Here is a 20,469-nt window from a genome sequence, read left to right as displayed (position 1 = left end):
ATGTAAGGATGGCTCATTCCTGCCGCTTTCCCAGCATCCTCCTGCTGGTCCTGGGATGTTCCTGTCCCAGCAAGAGTAGCTACGGCATCCAGAAAGAACAATTGGCCCAGAGAAGGGACAAAACCAAGGGCTGGAAGCACCACAACCCAAGAGTTAACCTCTACAGCAGCAAAGCAATTGCCAAGAAATCTCTGGTGTCATTTGCCCCAGAGGGATCATACAATTTGCAGAAGCTTTCAGCATATAGGCTAGATTAGTCATGGCCTCAGATAACTCCCTCGAGGGAAGATGGAAACTCAAGGAACCCCTGCTAGTCCAGAGCAGGCTTCTCGAACATCAGTGCGCCTAAAACAAAATTCCCCCGAGAGCTTGTTACATCACAGATGCGCAGCCCCCAACTCCAGAGTCACTTCAGCAGGGGCATCTCTAGCGAGCGCCTGGGTGACACTGATGCTACCAGCCTGGGGACCACGCTTTGACAGCCACTGGTCCCCAGCAGGGGTTTTTGCACTGTGCTCCATTGCGCCCCCTTGAGGGGAACAGAGAGGATGGGAAGAACAAGTAAAGGGGATTCAGCCCGGACCCTCCCACCTGCATTCGGGACACCTCTGGGTCTGTCTTCCAAGTCTGGCTTCTGTGATTAAATAAAGAACCTCTGACAAAAAGGAGAGGTGGGCCCAGGCCTGCACATGGGATGCCCCCAAGAACCAAGCCTCCCTCCTTCTCATTCCAGTGTGTCTGGGGCAGGAGGCTCAAACATTCAAACAAAACCCCAGATAACAAGCTAAGTGAGCAAAGTCATGAGTTAGCCCCACTTCCAGTGCGGGCACCGTCTCAGGGCAGCGGAGTAGCCCTTCGCCCTCGGGCAGCCCTGGCCTCCGTGGTGGTCTCGTGCCAGGCTCTCTGCAGTGGGAGGGACTACCCTGTCTGTGGCAAGCTCGCCCCAGGGGCGAGGCAGCAGCGTTGTCCAGAAGAGTGTGCCCAGTGCTGTCGGGAGGCACCCTGCATCCACCTGGTCCCCAGGACCATCCGAGCTCAGCACAGCCACCTCACCCTCCACAAACCAACCTCAACAGAGATAACCCATGGCCTCCTGGAGCTCGGGGACAGAGCACGGCCCCTGCAGCCCAAGTCTCAGGGTTCGACTCTCGCCTTCACCACTTCCCAGCTGAGAGACCTGGGGCCGGTCAACCTGTGTAAACCTCAGTGTCCTCGTCTGTAAAATGGGGATAAGTCTAGTATAATACTTGAGCATTAAATGCAGTTCACCGCCTGACATGGTGTGAGCCCTCAGGAGTTTTGGCCAGTCGTCACTGAGTGTTTTGTTTTCACATTATTTTCGTGTTTCTGATGAAGCAGGAGTGTGCCGCCTGTGTCAGTTTCTAGGGTGCCCTAACAAACCACCAGAAATGGAGGTACTTAAAACAACAGGTATTGCCACACATTCCTGGAGGCCAGAAGTCTCAAATGAAGGTGTTGGCAGGTGCCAGCCTCACTCTGAAGGCTCGGGGTGTGTCTTGGTTTGGAGACACATCACTCCAGGTTCTGCCTGTCTGTCTCTGTGTCTTCTTCTCATAAGGACGCTGATCTTATAGGGTCAGGGCCCCACCCTGAGTATGACTTTATCTTCATTTGATTATATATGAAAAGACTATTTCCAAATAAGGTAACAATCACAGGTACCGGGGGTAGGGCTTCCACATATTACTGGGGAGGACACACTTCAGCCCACAACCCTGCTGGACTGGAGCGAGGCCTCAGGGCCCAGCAGCCACAAGGATCTTCCGTGTGAAGTGTGGGCTTCCTGAGACTGTGCTAAATTCTCCCACATGGTTGTGTTTTCCAGGGTGTTCAGACTTACATCTCTTGGATATGTTGACCCCAACTGAAAGAAAGCGACAAGGATACATCCACGAGCTCATTGTCACAGAGGAGAACTACGTGAACGACCTGCAGCTGGTCACAGAGGTAAGGGAGCTGGTGGGGCAGGGGGTACGGCAAGGAGCGAGGAGGGAGGGAGTGGGGAGGGTTCTGCCGAGGAGGTCTGCATCCTGATTCTGAGCTCAAGACACTTTCTGATGTTTGGGGAGCATCCGGACGGCCAATGCTATGGGAGATTCTGACCACAGAGACAGTTTGTTGCTTATCTATGGCCAACATTGAATCATTCCCGTAGAGGGACAGAGATCACTTAGCCAAGGTCTAGTGAGTCCCTGAGCGGTTGATGGATGGAGTCATGTGGACTGAGAGCTGGAGTCTGCGCTTTACTCAGAGTGGCTGCAGCTCAGCCACCAACCAGGGGGTGCCATGGAGCCAGCCACGCTGCCCTCCTGGCCCGCAGTGTTGCATCTGGAAATGGGGGCCATCTAGCTGCTATCTCGAGTCATTCCTGCCACGTATTACCCTGAGACAAACCTGTCACTGAGAATGGCAACGTTTCCTCCCAGGCCCCCACAAAACCCCCTGACCTGAGGTGATGCCTCCTCATCTTGTCAGTCCTCCCAGAAGGACCCTGGCCACCCCAGCCGGAACTATGGGGAGATGCAGAGCCGGGCGCTCCTGCTGCTCAGCAGGCCTTTTTCTGCACATCCATGGGAAAGTGCCATGTTAGGAGACAGGGATTTGCAGAGATGGACCTGCAGTTTGGAAAGTGCTGTGATAGTCTGGAAACCACCACCACCACCACACCAATTGGGTGTGAAACCATCTTGTCTAATAGTCTTCACATCCAGGAAAGACACAGCAGGGCCGGCCTCTGTTGGAGGAGTACAGAGTGAGTTGTTGGCCGCAGGACCACCGTTAACACTTAGGAAGCATGGATGCAAATTCAAAAAGATACCCTTTTCTCAAGGTGTTTGACTGTTATTAAATATACAGTTCAGGATGTCCAGGGTGCAAGTGTCACCGGTTAGATATGGGTCCTTTGTGCACTCTGCAAAACGCAGCACCGTATGTGGCTGCCCTGGTACATGCCAGGTTCAACGCCGGCTTAAGGACTCCTGTGGAATAGGGCTCCCAGGGAGCAGCCGCAGCCCAGCCAAATTTATGTTGAAGATGGGCTGTCCCCTTCCCTAAAGAGCCTTCCGAAGTGCCTCCTGCCTCCCGTGGGAGAAAATGACCTCTGTGCAGGCGGGGGCTCTACCACACGGGGTTCCACTGGGATCTGTGATTTACTGCGAGTTGCCCAACCACACAGAGCGTGGGGGGGGCTCACTCATTTTCCAGAGCCCAGGAGAAGGGCGGCACCCACCCCTTGTAGTGGGCCTGCAAGTACTGGGTCTGTCCAAGGTCAGCCCAGGAGGCTGAGGACACAGCAATGGAGTCAATCACCGAGGTGGCCACTGGCTTATTAGAGGACCTGCCGCCTCGGCTGCTCCTCTCAGAATGCCCTCGGCTTACCTGTGCAGATGAAGGGACTGCCCATAGGCACCGGCATCTTTAGGCCCTGCTTTTCACACCGGCCCACCCCCTCCCAGTGGGCAGGTGAGACCGCCTAGCCTGAGTGCATGACTTGGTACCGGCCTCCCTGCTTGTCTGGTGGAGTTAAGACCTGTCTCCTGGAGACTTGAGCTGGCCTCCTTCCCCTGTAAAACAGTGCAGGCCCTGCTGGGGCCCCCCTCCAGCCTCCAGGGCAGAGGAGGGGCCCTCTGCTTCAGAAACTGCAGGAAAGCGGACGTTCACCTCTGGGCCTCTCAGCCAAGGTACGGACACCTGAGCCCTCTCCCTGCTCTCAGCGGATCGGTGTGTGCGTGTGTGAGTTTTAAGCTAACTGCTTTCTGAACTGCTTCGTTTTCTGCATCTGTAGATCTTTCAAAAACCCCTGATGGAGTCTGAGCTGCTGACAGAGAAAGAGGTTGCTATGATTTTTGTGAACTGGAAGGAGCTGATTATGTGTAATATCAAACTACTGAAGTAAGCCTCTCCTCTAATCCCCAGCCTGGCTTGGCCTCCTCGGCTCTCACGCACTGGCACCTCTGTGGGTCTGTGTGTCCTTCCTGCATGCTGCCCTGTGTTTCTTTCTGGCTTTTTTTTTTTTTTTTTTTTTTTTTTTGCTCATTGCCACTCACAAGCACCATCACCCTTTTGTGCCTTCATGCTTTCTGGAAACGCACTCCGAATCTCTCATTGCGAGAGTAGGTCGCCTGGGCACCCCAGAGCCTGCTGTTGGGTGAATGACTGCGGTGGTGAATTTCCAGGGCTAGGACGAGGCTGGCTCTTGATGGCGCTGGCTCCATCCTGGGACGTGGGGCTGCCCCCTCCATGCTTTCCCTCGGACGCGGGATCCCATGGGGGATTATTGGTCTTTTGAGGCATTCTTGGCCCTGCAGATGGAAAAGTGTGGAACTGTTCACTGCCTAACGCCAGCAGTTCCTCAGGATCACTCCAGGAAGCTGGCCCAAGGCTGGTTGTATTTTCTTCCAACTGTAGTTTACAGAGGCAGCTCCAGGGCCAGGAGTCAAGAGACCTGGGTTTGGATTCTGACTTACTCACTGCCTTTCCTTTTTGAGCCTTAGTTTCCCCATCTGTAAAATGAAGGGGTTGGATTCGATCATCACAAAGGTCTCTTCCAATTCTTAGAAAAAAAAAAGTCAGGCCGGGCGCGGTGGCTCAAGCCTGTAATCCCAGCACTTTGGGAGGCCGAGACGGGCGGATCACGAGGTCAGGAGATCGAGACCATCTTGGCTAACAAGGTGAAACCCCGTCTCTACTAAAAAATACAAAAAACTAGCCGGGCGAGGTGGTGGGCGCCTGTAATCCCAGCTACTCAGGAGGCTGAGGCAGGAGAATGGCGTAAACCCGGGAGGCAGAGCTTGCAGTGAGCTGAGATCCGGCCACTGCACTCCAGCCTGGGCGACAGCGCGAGACTCTGTCTCAAAAAAAAAAAAAGAAAAAAAAAAGTCAAAAACCAAAATCTCTATCCACCACGCTATCACTGTAACATCACTTGCTAGAACACAGATTAAGTCTCAGCCTCCAGGACATGTGATAGTCCCTGCTGGGAGGAAGGGCTACCCACTTCCTGGGCCTGAGGATGGAGGGTAGGCTCCAAGAACCTTGCGTCCATTCCTGATCTTCATCTGTGTCCTTAGGAAGCCACTGTTTCCTAAACGTGGTCTCTGCATTGTTCTTATAAAGTAATTTCAGGTCCCCGCTTTCCTGAGCGTGTGTTTGGGAGTGGATGAAGGGATGGAGAGGAGGTGTGGAGAGGTGGACACAAAGAAACATATATAATGTCTGCTGGCTTGGTGCTCTAGAAGACGAATAATCCAAGGTGACATCAGGCAGGCTTTTAGAGAAGGTCTGGACTTCATTGGCCCCCACGCCGATGCTGTGGAAACCTTTCGAACTTCCGTCTGGTGTCAGTTTCGAACTTAGATCTGGCGTCAGACCCCTGGGCTCGCATCCTCTATTGCCTCTGGCTGTGTGTCGTCTGGCAGGTCACTTTGGTCCCTGGACCTCAGTATTCTCATTTACATAGATGATAGCTGTGCACGGTGGCTCACGCCTGTAATCCCAGTGCTTTGGGAGGCCGAGATGTGTGGATCACTTGAGGTCAGGAGTTTGAGACCAGCCTTGGCAACATGGCGCAACCCCATCTCTACTAAAAATACAAAAATTAGCTGGGTGTGGTTGCGGGCGCCTGTAATCCCAGCTACTAGGGAGGCTGAGGCAGAAGAATCGCTTGAACCCGGGAGGTGGAGGTTGCAGTGATCCAAGATCGCACCACTGCACTCCAGCCTGGGCCACGGGAGTGAAACCCTGTCTCATAAAAAGAAAAAAAGAAAAGAAAATGTACCTGTGAGTTAAAACCTTTTTCCTTGGGCAGCTATCAGTAGGGGCTGGGGGAGGCGGGAGATGCGTCTGAGGTTCCCGAGCAGCCCTTAGAGAGGACTTCCCGCACTTCAGGGTTGGCCTGAGGGAAACTGGTGTTGGCCTCAGTTCCCAATACCTCTCTGTTGTCTTTTAAGCCCTGTCTGGGAAGCAGCAGCCTCTTTCTTGAGCTGTGCGGGGGCCAGGCCTGCGTGCTGCTTCCTCCTGTCGGCTCTGACTTGCTCCACAGCGATGGAGGTGGGAACTGACGGCCCTGTTACAGCTGAAGCAGCGAAGCTCAGAGAGGCTGAGTGACTTCCCTAAAGTCACACAGTAGGGTGGCTGCTCTGTGGATGATGCCTAGGTCCCAGAATAGAGACTCTGCCCAGTCCTGCCCCGGTGGAAAAAAACTTGGACCCAGAAGTCAGACATTCCAAGTTTTTGTCTGGGCTCCAGCCCGTTCTCACTTGTTTTGGGCATTAAGATGGCAGTCATGGTGCTTGTCCTGCCTACCACGCAGGGTCATTCTGAGAGCAAGGGATCGGGTGTCCCAGGGGCACGCCGTCGATCAGGGCGCTGATGTGTACAAGGCTGCTGGCTCCGCTCCACCCCAAGGTTCTCTATCCTCGTTCCTCTGATTCCTGGATTAGCTAGTTTAGACTAACTGGCTCATGTCTTCATCCTCCAGATAAAATATTGCGTTTAACTGGAGCTTTCTGGGGACCTGATTTCTTTTTCTTCTTTTCTACATTTTACTAGAAACAATCTCAAACATACAGAAAATTTGAAAGAATTGTAGAGTGAACATCCACATCATAAACTGGACAATGAACTTTGTGCTGTATTTGCGTGGCTGCACAGACATAATGTCTTCATGCCAAGGAATAACTGTGATGAGGGGAGATCGAGGCTCCTGGCAGCCGAGAGAGGGAGGCATTTGAGGATAAGGAGAAGTTAAGGCAGCAATCCCTGGACTGCGACCACTGAGCAGCCATATATCTGCTAGTCCTGATCCTACACGCCTTGTATTTGGGGTGGGGCAGGGGGCATGGCAGTTATCAAATGAGTCAACAATAAATAAATAACATGAAAATAAAAAGGGCTAACTGGGACACATGGACTTCCTACTAGTGATGCTTCACTGAGGGTTACAGCGAAAGGCTGGCGCTCTCGCAAGGAAGCTGAGACCTAAGACATGTGCCTTTCATAGACGAGGTAGGATACACAGGTCTAGAACCTTTTTATATCCAGAGTCTGGAGCAGGGCCCTCAGGACAGCTGTCAGAAATGATAGCAGAAGGGCCGGGCATGGTGGCTAATGCCTGTAATCCCACACTTTGGGAGGCTGAGGCAGGCAGATCACTGGAGGTCAGGAGTTCGAGACCAGCCTGGCCAACATGGTGAAACCTCATCTCTACTTAACAACAACAACAAAAAAAAATTAGCTGGGCGTGGTGGCACATGCCTGTAACACAAACTACTCAGGAATCTGAGGCAGGAGAATTGCTCGAACCTGGGGAGGGAGCAGAGGTTGCAGTAAACCAAGATTGCGCCACTGCACTCTAGCCTGGGCAACAGAGTGAGACTGCGTCACACACACACACACACTCAAAGAAATGATAGCAGAAGGGAAGCAGAAGTGAGGTGGGGTGACCAACCCAGGTTTGGAGAACTGTTTTTTATCAAGAGCCTTTCCTGTCCCCTTGATGGAAAAAGAAAAAAGAAAAGAAAAGAAAAAAAAAAAACTAGTCTCAAAAAAGTGTTTTTCTTAAATATTTGACTCATCTTCCTTTTAACTTAAGAAGAATGGATTCCATTTTATCTTGTTTAAGCAGAAAATGAAGGAAAAATAGAAAATAAAAATCAGTTTGGGGTAAAGACAGATGGTGAGAAAGAAGAAAAGGATGTGGGGCTGGGAGAAGGAGAAGAGGGAAGGAGAGAGGGCATGGAGCGGATGGTGGGAAGTCCAGCAGGGCGGGAAGTACAGAGGCCGAGGCTGGGACCAGCAGGGAAAGGCCTGAGGGCGAGATGGCGGGAGCAGGGCAGCCGCATCTGGGAAGATGGGCAGGTGCCCAGGGCAGCCTGGAGGCGGTCGTGGCAGGAGGTAGGTCAGGGCCTCTGAGGCTGTGGTTCCAACCATGGGCTCTGGAGTCAGACCTGGGTTCCAGGGTTACCTCTGTCACCTATTAGCTCTGTGACTTTAGTCAAGTCACTCAATTTCTGTGTGCCTCAGTTTCCCCAATAAGAAATGGGGATGATAATGTATGTAAAACTGTGTTTGACACATAGGAAGCATTAATAAATGCTAACTCCATGACTGTCCGCTTGGGCTGCAGACTTCAGAGGGTTAGGGACACTCGTGTTCAGCAAACATTGGGCTTTCTTTGAATCGTTCGTTAGCCAGTCAACTGCCTTTTGTAGTTCAAGCCCTCTCATCTGTAAACCTTTCTAGGAGACTGCCAATCAGCTCACCACAAGCAGGGCCAGTGGCCCCTCTCAGGGCTGTGGCTGCAGCAGCTGAGTTACATGATCCCTGGGCCTGGTAACACCCTGCAGTCCTCATAAGTCTTTGACTATACAGTAGACCATCCTGGATGAAGACCCAAGACTGAATCTAATAGGTGCCTAGTCCATAGTAAATCAGGCCTAATTTTAGGGCTGTCTGCTGGTTGGGTAACTCCAGTCTACAAGTATGGGTCTGCAGAACCCAGGAACTAATTCCTCAAGACAATCACTATCTGCAGATGATCTTTCTTCTTTTCTTTTTTTCTTGTCTCCTTCATCCTTTAAGAAAAAAACAGGCCAGGGGCAGGGCATGGTGGCTCATGCCTGTAATCCCAGCACTTTGGGAGGCCAAGGTGGGCGGATTGCTTGAGGTCAGGAGTTCGAGACCAGCCTGGCCAACATGGCAAAACCCCGTCTCTACCAAAAATATAAAAATTAGCCGGGTGTGGTGGCGGGTGCCTGTAGTCTCAGCCACTCAGGAGGCTGAGGCGGAGGTTGCAGTGAGCTGGGATTGTACCACTGCACTCCAGCCTGGGCTACAGAGTGAGACTCTGTCTCAAACAAAACAAACAGGAGAAGGAAAGGGTGAAAGTACTTTTTAATTCTCTTGTTAAAAAAACTACTCCTCATAGGAAAATGATGGAATGATGGAATTTTCCTGTTTTCATTCCTGGCAAGTTTGTAACATGGCTATTCAGGGCTCTCATCCCCCCAAATTATTGGTGACATCACCCTTGAGCACATTTCTGCACGTTGCGGTATATCACACCAACCTCTCAATGGGACAGTGGCCTTTGGGCCATCCTGAGGACACCAAGCTGCCACTGCTCCCCACACCCCAGGCAGCCAGTGCTGATCTCCCCCTGAGGGCATCCACTTCAGGTGGAATCGCTGACTGCTCACACCACATCATTTATGGTCCCTAAGTTTGTCTCCTTGGCTTGCTGGGTCCGAGGGATTTTATTTTAGCTGAAAATGTGGGAGAAAGAAAAGAAAGTGATCTGAAGTTTTTAAAGCCTAATATAAATATTGCAGAGCTTCCTTGGAATTCAGTAGCCCACCCCATACCTCAAAGGCTTCTCCAACATGACCATGAAAGCAGCCAAAGGCATTCAGTAGGGACATCCTCCCAGCCTTGTGTTAAAGTCTTAGGTTATACCATTTTGTTCTGTCTACCCATCCATCCACCCAGATCACTCACTAGGATAGCTGAACACACCCATGGCTTCAGGTTGTGGTCCTGCCTGTAGTACGTTGCTGTCCTTACCGTGTATAAGCTCAGTGCCGTGCCCTTCTTCCAAATGCTGGAATTAAGGGTTCACATGTTGAAGCTGGGAGAACGGAAGCAGTGTCCTAGTTACCATAGCTCTGAGCACTCACACTGCAGGCAGACCCTGGAACAAACACTGCCCAGTCCCATCAACACCTCTCCTGGATTCCAGGAGATACATGTTTTGGGTTCACTGGCCCATTATCATAGCAATAGACCTCTTTTTCTGAACTCCTCTTAATTTAGTTAACTTAGCTCTAGCAATGAAGCAGCAAATCGCAGGGATAGTTCAAACAGTCATTTATGCCTGGCTTTTGCTGAATCTCATGGGGTTATTTTGCCAAGGCAGTTCTTTTGCCATCTTAATTATGTTCTTTTTAGTCCAAAAATCAACCTCCCCCATCCTCTGGCAATAGCAGCTTCCCTTGGGCAGAAGTGTCTCCTGGAAATAGGATCAGTGCTCAGGCCACATCAGCCTGGGGCTTTCACCACCGATAATCGATAATCGGTGTAGTGAGGCATCAACACAGGGGACCCGTTTGAGTTGTTCAAGAAAAAACTCCGTATTTCTGCACAAGAAAAACAAATTGTAACAAACAGCCACTCTGCCAAAGAAAAATGCCCTGGTGCTACCTCTCTGTAGCCCTAGACTCATTTCTTTCTCCATTCCTTGTCTCCCAAATAGATCCTTTAGTGGCCCTTGAGTCTGTGCCCCTCATACACATTCTGTTTCTGTGCAACCTAGAAGTGTGCCGTGGTGCTGTCAGACAGTGTGAAGGCGGGGGGCTCACCTCCCGTGTTTCCGTGCAGAGCGCTGAGAGTCCGTAAGAAGATGTCGGGGGAGAAGATGCCTGTGAAGATGATTGGTGACATCCTGAGTGCCCAGCTGCCGCACATGCAACCCTACATCCGCTTCTGCAGCCGCCAGCTCAACGGAGCTGCCCTGATCCAGCAGAAGACAGACGAGGCCCCAGACTTCAAGGAGTTCGTCAAAGTAAGGAGCCAGGCTGTGCAGAGACTGGGCCCCAGAGTGGCGATCTTTGGGCAGCTAGACGTGGGAGGGGCTAATTCAAAAGTCTGCAAGCGTGTTCCCTCTAGAGGCCAACAGGGCCTGGGGTCTTGGCTAAGCCTTAGGGGACTGGCACTCACTGGCAAGTATGGCTATCACCAAAGGGGTGGGATTGTAGAGGAGGGGCGAGCCCTGGGCTTGGAAACTTTGAAGTGTCTTCAAGGATCTGTTTTCCAGATGTTAGTGGTGTTATTTGGATGCCTGTTTAAATCTTTCATTTCATTTGCAAGGCCCAGGCAGGTCTCAGATTTCCTCGTGTGTTTAATCGCCACATCCTCAGTTCTTTGCCAGTCTCTGCCCCTCACTTGCAGAGGGAATGGCCAGGACTCCCAGTGGCCCCTTCATTCCTTTCGCAGTTGGTTCTGCTTGATGGCGTCCAGCCCTAGGCAGCCCGTGGGAGTCAGTGTGGGATGCCAGGACCTCTTCCTTGGCGGGTAGCAGGGGTCTGGAGAGTTGGGTGTCCACTGGGGGATGTTTGGGGAGGTAATGCGGATGCTACTGGAAGACCTGCAGCTCTGGGACTTGGCCTTGGTCAGGGTGGGTCTCTGCTGGTCATGCTGGTCCATTCAAACAGCCCCCACCTCTCCTGGAGAAAAACAGGAGGAAAAGAATAAAATAGCTTCTATGAAACAGGTATCTTTCGATGGATAAACAGCAAAATAATAATAACAGACATATCTTTGGATCTCATGCATTTTGGGGACAGGCTGTCCTCACCTGCCCTAGAGCGGTGCTTGTGGACTCACTGTGGTGAGGCATAAGCGCGGCCTCTTCTTGGTCAGAGCCTCGTGTGAGCTGCTTGTTTCTGCCTCCCATGGTGTTTCTCAGCCTAGACTTGCCAGCCAAGGCAGGGGGCACTCTGAGGTCATTCCAAGGGGAGGAAGATTGCTCAGAAGAAGGCCTTGGGTGGATGGAGACAAGAGAGCAGACGCTGAGCTGCTGGGCACCATGGACCACCTGGGGTTTCAGCCAAGGGCTGGGCTCTTCCTGGGCCCGAGCAAGATGAGTTCATTGTTGGATGCACTTGAACTTCAGGGAAGTGCTGACACCAGTCCAGGGCAGGGGTCTCATTGTCCCTCCCCACCTCATCTCAGCGGGAGTGTGGCATGTTGTTGCCAGCTGCGAGGTGTTCCTGGAGTGATGGTGTCCACAGCTGGAGCAGGTCCCAATGCTGACAGTTATCAGGACTCAGGACTCCAGTCAACGCAGCTGCCTGTTTCTAAGGCATTTAACTGGACCACAGCCATTGACAGCTAAGGGGCCAGACCCTGAAACTGGAGTCTTGACATCTGGTGTCTCAGCTCCTCTCTCTCAGCCCTGCCTGGAGCTCCCAGAGGCACGTGCAGGCTCCACCCAAAACTAAACAATGAGATTTAGCCCTTCCAGCAGCTCTAGGGTGTGAGGGGAATTCTTCCTCTAACCGTATAGTCTTGTGACTCTTGTTCCTGGGAATGTTATAAAGTTTTTGCAGACATCCAGACAAAATATTCTCTGTAAAGCCAGAATCTCATCTCTGTGCATAAGGAACTATGCATGCCATGGAAGGTATGCTGAATCTGGAGTGCAGGGCTTAACCCTGCTGGCTGAGTCACGTCTGTGGGTCTCCATTCTCCATCTGGAAAGTGTGTCATCCTGGACAGGGTAACTAGTCAGGCCCTTCCAACCCCAGGTCTCTCAGTTGTCATCCAGATGAATGAGATAATGGGTGGAGAGTCCTCACTGTCGTTAGTATTGATGTCACTAACTTTGGATTTTGCAAGTTTCTTAAGTATGTTTAAAAACATCTCTTATTTCAGAGATTGGCAATGGATCCTCGGTGTAAAGGGATGCCACTCTCTAGTTTTATACTGAAGCCTATGCAACGGGTAACAAGATACCCACTGATCATTAAAAATGTAAGTACCTGTCTTGCCTTTTCAAGCAGGGGAATGCTTTCTCTGCATTGGAGGGGGCTGGGGTCATGGACAAGTTTCCCAGCGAACACACCTGGTAGCTGTTGTGTAGAAAGCACAAGACAATAAGGTGTCAGAGAGGTCTGCTTGGTAACTCAGAAAGAAAAGCTGGTTTATCATGCAAAGAGCTGGCCGGGCACGGTGGCCCACACCTGTAATCCCAGCACTTTGGGAGGCCGATGCGGGCAGATCGCTTGAGCCCAGGAGTTCAAGCCCAGCCTGGGCAGCATAATGAGACCCTATTTCTATTTTTAAAAAAATGAGAGCTAATACTGCACAGCCTTCAGATGTGTGACCAAGTGGCTTCTACCTTGTAAATCAGAAAATGAGAGCTTAGTCCTTGATTCTTTTTTTTTTTTTTTTTAAATTTTTTTCTCTAGAAGAAAATAACATGGAATCACAGAAACAGTCTGTGGTCTGTGCCTTTCTCCCTTGATTCTTTCTTAAAGACAGGCCCAGTGCCTCTAGGCCTTGATTTTCTTAGCAGGAAAGAGAAAGAAACATAGTGCTACGATGTGTCTTCAGAAGGCCATTGTGAGACACTGTATTAGTCCATTCTCACACTGCTATAAAGGACTGCCCAAGACTGGGTAATTAATAAGGAAAGAGGTTTAATTGACTCAGTTCCACATGGCTGGGGAGGCCTCAGGAAACTTACAATCATGGTGGAAGGGGAAGCAAACACATCCTTCTTCACATGATGGCAGGAAGGAGAAGAAGGGGAGCCCAGCGAAGGGGAAACCCCTTATCAAACCATCAGATCTTGTGAGAACTCACTCATTATCATGAGAACAGGATGGGGGAAGCCACCCCAGCGATTCAATTATCTCCACCTGGTCTCTCCCACAACATGTGGGAATTATGGGAACTAGGGAAGCCACCCCAGCGATTCAATTATCTCCACCTGGTCTCTCCCACAACATGTGGGAATTATGGGAACTATGATTCAAGATGAGATTTGGGTGGAGACACAACCAAACCATATCAGACACTGTGTGTTGATATTAGATGATTGTTATTCTCCTGTCACTTTAAGAAAGCCAATACCAAAAGAAAAAAAAAGAACAAAATTAGGATTTCAGTGTCCCCACCTGTAAAACGGATTTAGATGTCCTCTGAGCCTATGTTTGTAAAACCACACAGAGTATAGCTCCTGGAAAGAGGTTTTAGATCTGGTTCCTTTTCATGGAAAATGGTATTTAGACATTCAGATGTGGGCACTGGTGTGCTCATTGCTACTGGGGTGATTTTGCTTTGTGTTCCTCTCAGTGGCAGAGCTGGGAAATATATGAATGTCTTTTCATGCACACATATTTACATATGCAGTGTATATGCACATATATTTATATTTATTTCTAGATCCATCTATCCATGTATATTAGAACTCATGAATTCACACCAACACCTCCTATTCTAATCCAATACTGCAGAATTTATTCCAGCCTTTCCCCTTATGCATTTGTAACTCCCTACTCTGTGAAGAGCCTGGCTCTCATTATCCTCAATATGTTTCCTTATTTGCTCAGTCTTCTTACATGTGACAAATCTCCCTCCCACATAAGCCATCTCCTCAGTCCAGCCCCAGCTCAACTCCACAAAATACACTGTAGATCTTTGGCTGAGTTAAATAATTAGCTTTGAAATAAGCTTTCAACCTACTGTTTTCTCTCTTCCAATGCCACAGTTACTATTTAATTAGCTCAGTACTTCTCTTTTTTCTCCCAGTGTTTAATTGCAAACTGAAGTTGAAAACAAGTTTTTAAAATAGGTGTTCTAGATCTAGCCAATGGGAGAAAAACTAAAACAAGAAAAGGACTGAACGGCACAAATATTAAAAAGGGAAAAAACCAAACTCATTATTTGCAGAAACACAATTGAAAATCTTCTAGAGCACCCAGAAGAATGAACTGAAAACCAGCTGAACTAAGAAGAGAACTGAAAACCGTGGTCAGCTATGAGATACGTATGAAATACACTAAATTACTAAGGCTAAATAATTTTATGATACTGATGTGGAGAAATTCTTAGCATGGTCTCAAAGACAGAAACTTAAAGGATTTAGATCATAGCAACCTAAAAAATACCCAAACTTTCACCTGGGCGTGGTGGCTCACGCCTGTAATCCCAGCATTTTGGGAGACCGAGATGGGTGGATCACTTGAGGTCAGAAGTTCAAGACTAGCCTGGCCAACAGGATGAGACCCTGTCTCTACTAAAAACACAGAAAAAATTATCTGGGAGTGATGGCATGTCAGGTTTGAGTCCCAGCTGAGGTCTGAGGGGAGTGGGTGGACGTGGGTCAGGGAGCTGAAAGAACACTTGAGAGGCAGCAGGTAGATGGGACATGGCTTTATTCAGCAGCTCTTTCATACTGTCAGTGTTGCCCTTATATACATCACACACAATAGTGGCTTAGAGCCAGGTGATGAGCCTCCCATGTTATGGCTACATAGCTGTGATTATATAATGCATGGAATTGTGCACCTGCGCTCTAATCCTGCTGAGTCATGCAGGATGTTTACATCTGCCTATGCCTGCCTGGCTGCAGCACAGCCATGTTCCTTACATGATGCATACCTGTAATCCGAGCTGCTCAGGAGGCTGAGGCAGGAGAATATCTTGAACCTGGGAGGCAGAGGTTGCAGTGAACCAAGATCACACCACAGCACTCCAGCCTGGGTGACAGAGTGGGACTCTGTCTCAAAAAATAAAAAAACAAAAACCAAAAACCAAAAACCCAAATTTTATTCCAGGGAACAACCGATATGTTCATTAATAGGAATGGTTAAATAATTATGGTAGATCTGTACTATGAAAATATTTAAAAAGATACAGGGCAACTTCTACTCTATGTATTAGCGTGGAAAGACACTGAGAAAATGCTGTTATGTGAAAAAGCAACACTAAACTCACTAAGCAATCCTACAGTATGATGCATTTTTCCAAAAGAGGGGGAAAACTTTACATGCAACTATTAAATATATAAAGGGCATCTAAAGGAGTGCCCTTCAGTCTCTTGGCAGCGGTTACCTCTGGGGTAGGAGAGTGAAGGAACTTTTTACATTTAATGTACATATTTCTGTAATGGTTGAATCTTGCATACCAAGAATGTGCTAATGTGTTATTTACATAAAATTTTTTCTTAAAAAGTTCTCACCACAAAATATAATGAGCAAAGTTTAAAGACAAATGACAGGCTGGGCATGGTGGCACATGCCTGTAATCCCAGCACTTTGGGAGACCAAGGTGTGGGAGGATCGCTTGAGGACAGGAGTTCAAGACCAGCCTGGGAAACATAGTGAGACCCCCCCATCTCTACAAAAATTTTTAAAAACTCAGCTAGGCACAGTGGCATGTATGTGTAGTCCTAGCTACTCCAGAGGCTGAGGCAGGAAGATCCTTGAGCCCAGGAGTTTGGGGCTGCAGTGAGTTGTGATCATGCCACTACACTCCAACCTGGGTAATAGAAAAAAAAAAAAAGAGAAAATGAAAAGACAAATGACAGACATAAACTGGTTAAACATATTTTTAGCTGTACATACATAGCTACTAAAATATAAATATCTATGGCTATATCAAGCACCTTAAAACAACCACAAATACTCTAATAGAAAAATAGGGAAAGGCCAGGCACGATGGCTCATGTCTGTAATCTCAGCACTTTGGGAGGCTGAGGCAGAAGGATTGCTTGAGCCCAGGAGTTGAAGACCGGTCTGGGCAACATGGTAAAACCCTATCTATACAAAAATAAAAATAAAAAAATTAGCCAGGCATGGTGGCGTGTGTCAGGAGGCTGAGGTGGGAGAATCATTTGAGTCTGGAAGGTCAGGCTGCAGTGAACTATGATGGAGTCACTGCGCTCCGGCCTGGGTGACGGAGTGAAACTCTGTCTCAAAAAAAAAAAAAAAAAGGCTGGACATGGTGGCTCATGCCTGTAATCCCAGCACTTTGGGAGGCCAAGGCGGGCAGATCACAAGGTCAAGAGATCAAGACCATCCTGGCCAACATGGTGAAACCCCACGTCTACTAAAAATACAAAAATTAGCTGGGTATGGTGGTGCACACCTGTAGTCCCAGCTACTCGGGAGGCTGAGGCAGGAGAATTGCTTAAACCCACAAGGTGAAAGTTGCTGTGAGCCGAGATCGCGCCACTGCACTCCAGCCAGGTGACAGAGCGAGACTCCATCTCAAAAAAAAAAAAAAAAGGTAGAATATAGAACTGGGAGTTGCTGAGAGGCAGTAGGCAGTATAGAATAGCAGTGAAGAGCATATAGCCTGGAGCTAGGCTGGCTGGGGTTTGAATCCGGGTACTTACTGCTGTATGCTCTTGGGCAAGTTGGGCCTCAGTTTGGGCCTCAGTTTCTTGTCTGTAAAATAGGGACACTGATAGTACCTACTGCATAGTGATGTGAGAATTAACTGAGTTAATGTATGCAAAGTGGCTCATACTAGGCAGTGTATAAATGTTAGTTTTATCATTGAGAACACTTATGTACTAAATGTACAAAAAGTTCAAACTCACAGGCAATAAAAGAAAATACATAACAAAACAAGAACATACTTTGATTTGGGCTTGCCAGATGGGCGTATATTGAAAAGATTGTAGGTCCTCAGTGTTGGCAGAGATCTGGGTGGAAGTTAAATTGATACAGCCTTTTTTGGAAGGCAATGTGTAGATCAAACTATAATTTATCTTTGGCTCAGCAATTCCACCTCTAGGAATTTATTCTAAGGAAGTAATTTAAGAAATACTGAAAAGTTGGAAGCAACATGAAGTTTCATGGGAAGGTAGCTACTTAGATGCATTGTGCTCCATAACGTGCTCTATCATTATTGGGATCGGCCCCAATAATAATATATTATAAAACCCTCAACAATGATAATATATATGAAATGGACATGGAACTATAGTACAATGGACATTGTACTATAAAGCAATGTACAAAACAGTACAGTGTAAAATGGTAGTTTTTGTAAAATGGTAGTATGATGCAATTTTTATTTTTATTTTTATTTATTTATTTTTGAGACAGAGTCTCACTCTGTCACCCAGTCTGGAGCGCAATGGCACGATCTCAACTCATTGCAGTGTCCCCCTCCTGGGTTCAAGCGATTCTCCTGCCTCACCCTCCTGAGTAGCTGAAACTACAGGCATGTACAGTCACGCCCGGCTAAGTTTTGTGTTTTTAGGAGACACGGGGTTTCACCATGTTGGCCAGGCTGGTCTCAAACTCCTGACTTCAAGTGATCATCCCGCCTCAGCCTCCCAAAGCAATTTTTATTCTTGAAATAATGGGGAGATTATTGGTGATTTTTAGGTTCTTTATAACTTTTTAAATTTTCTAAATTTTGTACATTGTACAACATTAATTTTATAATTAGAAAAACTGATAAACCTGTTTGAATTTTGAAACTAAACAAAACAAATGAATTTACTCAAGCCAGCTGGGTGGGTTCCTAGCCTGTAGTAGTGGTTCTCAGACTTGGCTGCATTTTAGAACATCTGGAAACCTCTAGAAAACCCCTGAGTTTCACCCCCAGGGATTTCAATTTAGTCACGGATGAGGCCTCAGATTTTCCAAAAGGATTCTAATGTACAGTCAGGATTGGCCCAGAGGTTGTGGTTGTTGCTTGGAATTGATTTGTGGACACACAGGACATAGAAAACAGTGTGTTTTCTCCATTTGAGCATCTACTTAGGACTTTAAACCACAATATGCCTTTGGAATGAGATATTATTCAGAATCAGGGCTATTTACGTCATTTGTATGTGGACAAGGCCTGGGCAAATATGCCCTCGGCATTCTCCTGGTACACTTTAAATGTGGCTTAGGGTCTTTCTTCATTCCCCAGCCCAGGGTGATAACTGTTTTTAGGGGCCTCGACGTCCTTTGAGGATCTGATGGTAATCACCCTCGTTTATTGAGCACTTTCTAAGGGCCAGGTGCTTTGCCAAGAGGTCCACGTGTATCATTTAGTTCTCCACACACCATACAAAGGAGGCTATTAACCTCCCCATTTCTCATGCGAGGAACCTGAGACTCAGAACATTTATGTGGGCCAGGCGTGGTGGCTCACGCATGTAATCCCAGCACTTTTGGGAGGCTAAGGCGGACAGATCACTTGAGGCCAGGAGTTCGAGATCAGACTGGCCAACATGGCGAGACCCCTGTCTCTACTAAAAATACAAAAATTAACTGGGTGTGGTGGTGCACACCTGTCGTCCCAGCTACTCAGGAAGCTGTGGCAGGAGGATTGCTTGAACCTGGGAGGCAGAGGTCGCAGTGAGCCGAGATGGTGCCACTGTGCTCCAGCATGGATGACAGAGTGAGACTAAAAGAACATTTACGGGTGCAGTGGCTCACGCCTGTAATCCCAGCACTTTGGGAGGCCAAGGCAGGCGGATCACCTGAGGTCAGGAGTTCAAGACCAGCCTGGCCAACATGGTGAAACGCCATCTCTACTAAAAATACAAAAATTAGCCAGGCGTAGTGGCTGTAGTCCCAGCTACTTGGGAGACTGAGGCAGAAGAATTGCTTGAACCCAGGACACAGAGGTTGCAGTGAGCCGAGATTGTGCCACCGCACTCCAGCCTGGGCAACAAGAGCAAAACTCTGTCTCAAAAAAAAGAAAAAGAAAAAGAACATGTATATGACCAACCCAAATCATGGCTGGTCTGTGGTGGGGCAGGGATTTAAATTCAGGAGGTCCAGCTCCGGAGCTGGCACTCTTAGCCACCACCTCTAATGGTCTGCTTAGTAAAGCACACGCTTCTCTGATGGACCCATCTGCATGTGGCTCCAGAGGTACGTGGACCCAGGAAGGAGCCATTCTCTGTGCAGGTGCCCTCACCCTTGCTGCAGCCACCGCTCCTCTTATGCCCCAGTCTGCATTCTAAGCATAGACTGCACTGTCCCTGCCCTGTCCTCCAAGGGCATCTTTTGGCTCTTAGATCAGTGGGTTAATGGAACACTCTGCACATCAAATGCCAGAATTGCATTGTAAGTTCCCTGAGTGGACAGGTGGGAAAACAGCACAGAACTAGGGCTGGGATGGCTGGGCTCTGCTCCTGGTCTCAGGGACTAGTTTATTCCTCTGTGAAACAGGGTGAATACAGGGTGAATATTTATTTTCTTCCTTCCTTTCCTTCCTTCCTTCCTTCCTTCCTTCCTTCCTTCCTTCCTTCCTTCCTTCCTTCCTTCCTTCCTTCCTTCCTTCCTTCCTTCTTTCTTTCTTTCTTTCTTTCTTTCTTTCTTTCTTTCTTTCTTTCTTTCTTTCTTTCTTTCTTTCTTTCTTTCTTCTTCCTTTCTTCCTTTCTTTCTTTCTTTCTTTCTTTCTTTCTTTCTTTCTTTCTTTCTTTCTTTCTTTCTCTCTTCCTCTTTCTTTCTTCTCTTCTTTCTTTTCTTTTCTTTCTTTCTTTCTTTCTTTCTTTCTTTCTTTCTTTCTTTCTTTCTTTCTTTCTTTCTTTCTTTCTTTCTTTCTTTCTTTCTTTCTTTCTCTGTCTCTCTCTCTCTCTCTGTCTCTCTCTCTTTCTTTCTTTCTTTCTTTTTTAGATGGAGCCTCGCTTTGTCACCAGGCTGGAGTGCAGTGGTGTGATCTTGGCTCACTGCAACCTCTGCCTCCTGGGTTCAAGCGATTCTTCTGCCTCAGCCTCCTGAGTAGCTGGGACGACAGGCATGCACCACCATGCCCAGCTAATTTTTGTATTTTTAGTAGAGATGAGGTTTCACCATAATATTGGTCAGGATGGTCTCGATCTCTTGACCTCGTGATCTGCCCACCTCGGCCTCCCAAAGTGCTGGGATTACAGGCATGAGCCACTGCGCCCGGCCAAGGGAGAATATTTTCAAAGAGAAACTCGAA

At 48.4% G+C, this 20,469-nt stretch overlaps 1 protein-coding gene across 4 annotated transcripts in view; it reads left to right on the top strand.

Moving 5' to 3' along the window:
- The window catches only part of ITSN1 (intersectin 1), a 246,702-nt gene that overhangs the window by 207,678 nt on the left and 18,555 nt on the right, over nt 1-20,469 (top strand). For 3 of the 4 annotated variants that reach the window (XM_037990809.2, XM_037990807.2, XM_073009637.1), the window contains 4 exons: nt 1,847-1,968; nt 3,806-3,912; nt 10,396-10,579; nt 12,451-12,549. In XM_037990809.2, coding sequence (XP_037846737.1) covers nt 1,847-1,968; nt 3,806-3,912; nt 10,396-10,579; nt 12,451-12,549 — 512 coding nt within the window. Of the gene's footprint in view, nt 1-1,846; nt 1,969-3,805; nt 3,913-10,395; nt 10,580-12,450; nt 12,550-20,469 lie in introns of those variants that run through there. The other variant, XM_073009638.1, reaches the window with a different exon arrangement.

Source organism: Chlorocebus sabaeus, chromosome 2 (genome assembly GCF_047675955.1).
Source record: "Chlorocebus sabaeus isolate Y175 chromosome 2, mChlSab1.0.hap1, whole genome shotgun sequence".
Lineage (NCBI taxonomy): Eukaryota > Metazoa > Chordata > Mammalia > Primates > Cercopithecidae > Chlorocebus > Chlorocebus sabaeus.
Note: the sequence above shows the minus strand (reverse complement) of the source record. Positions and strands in the feature narration are given on the sequence as shown.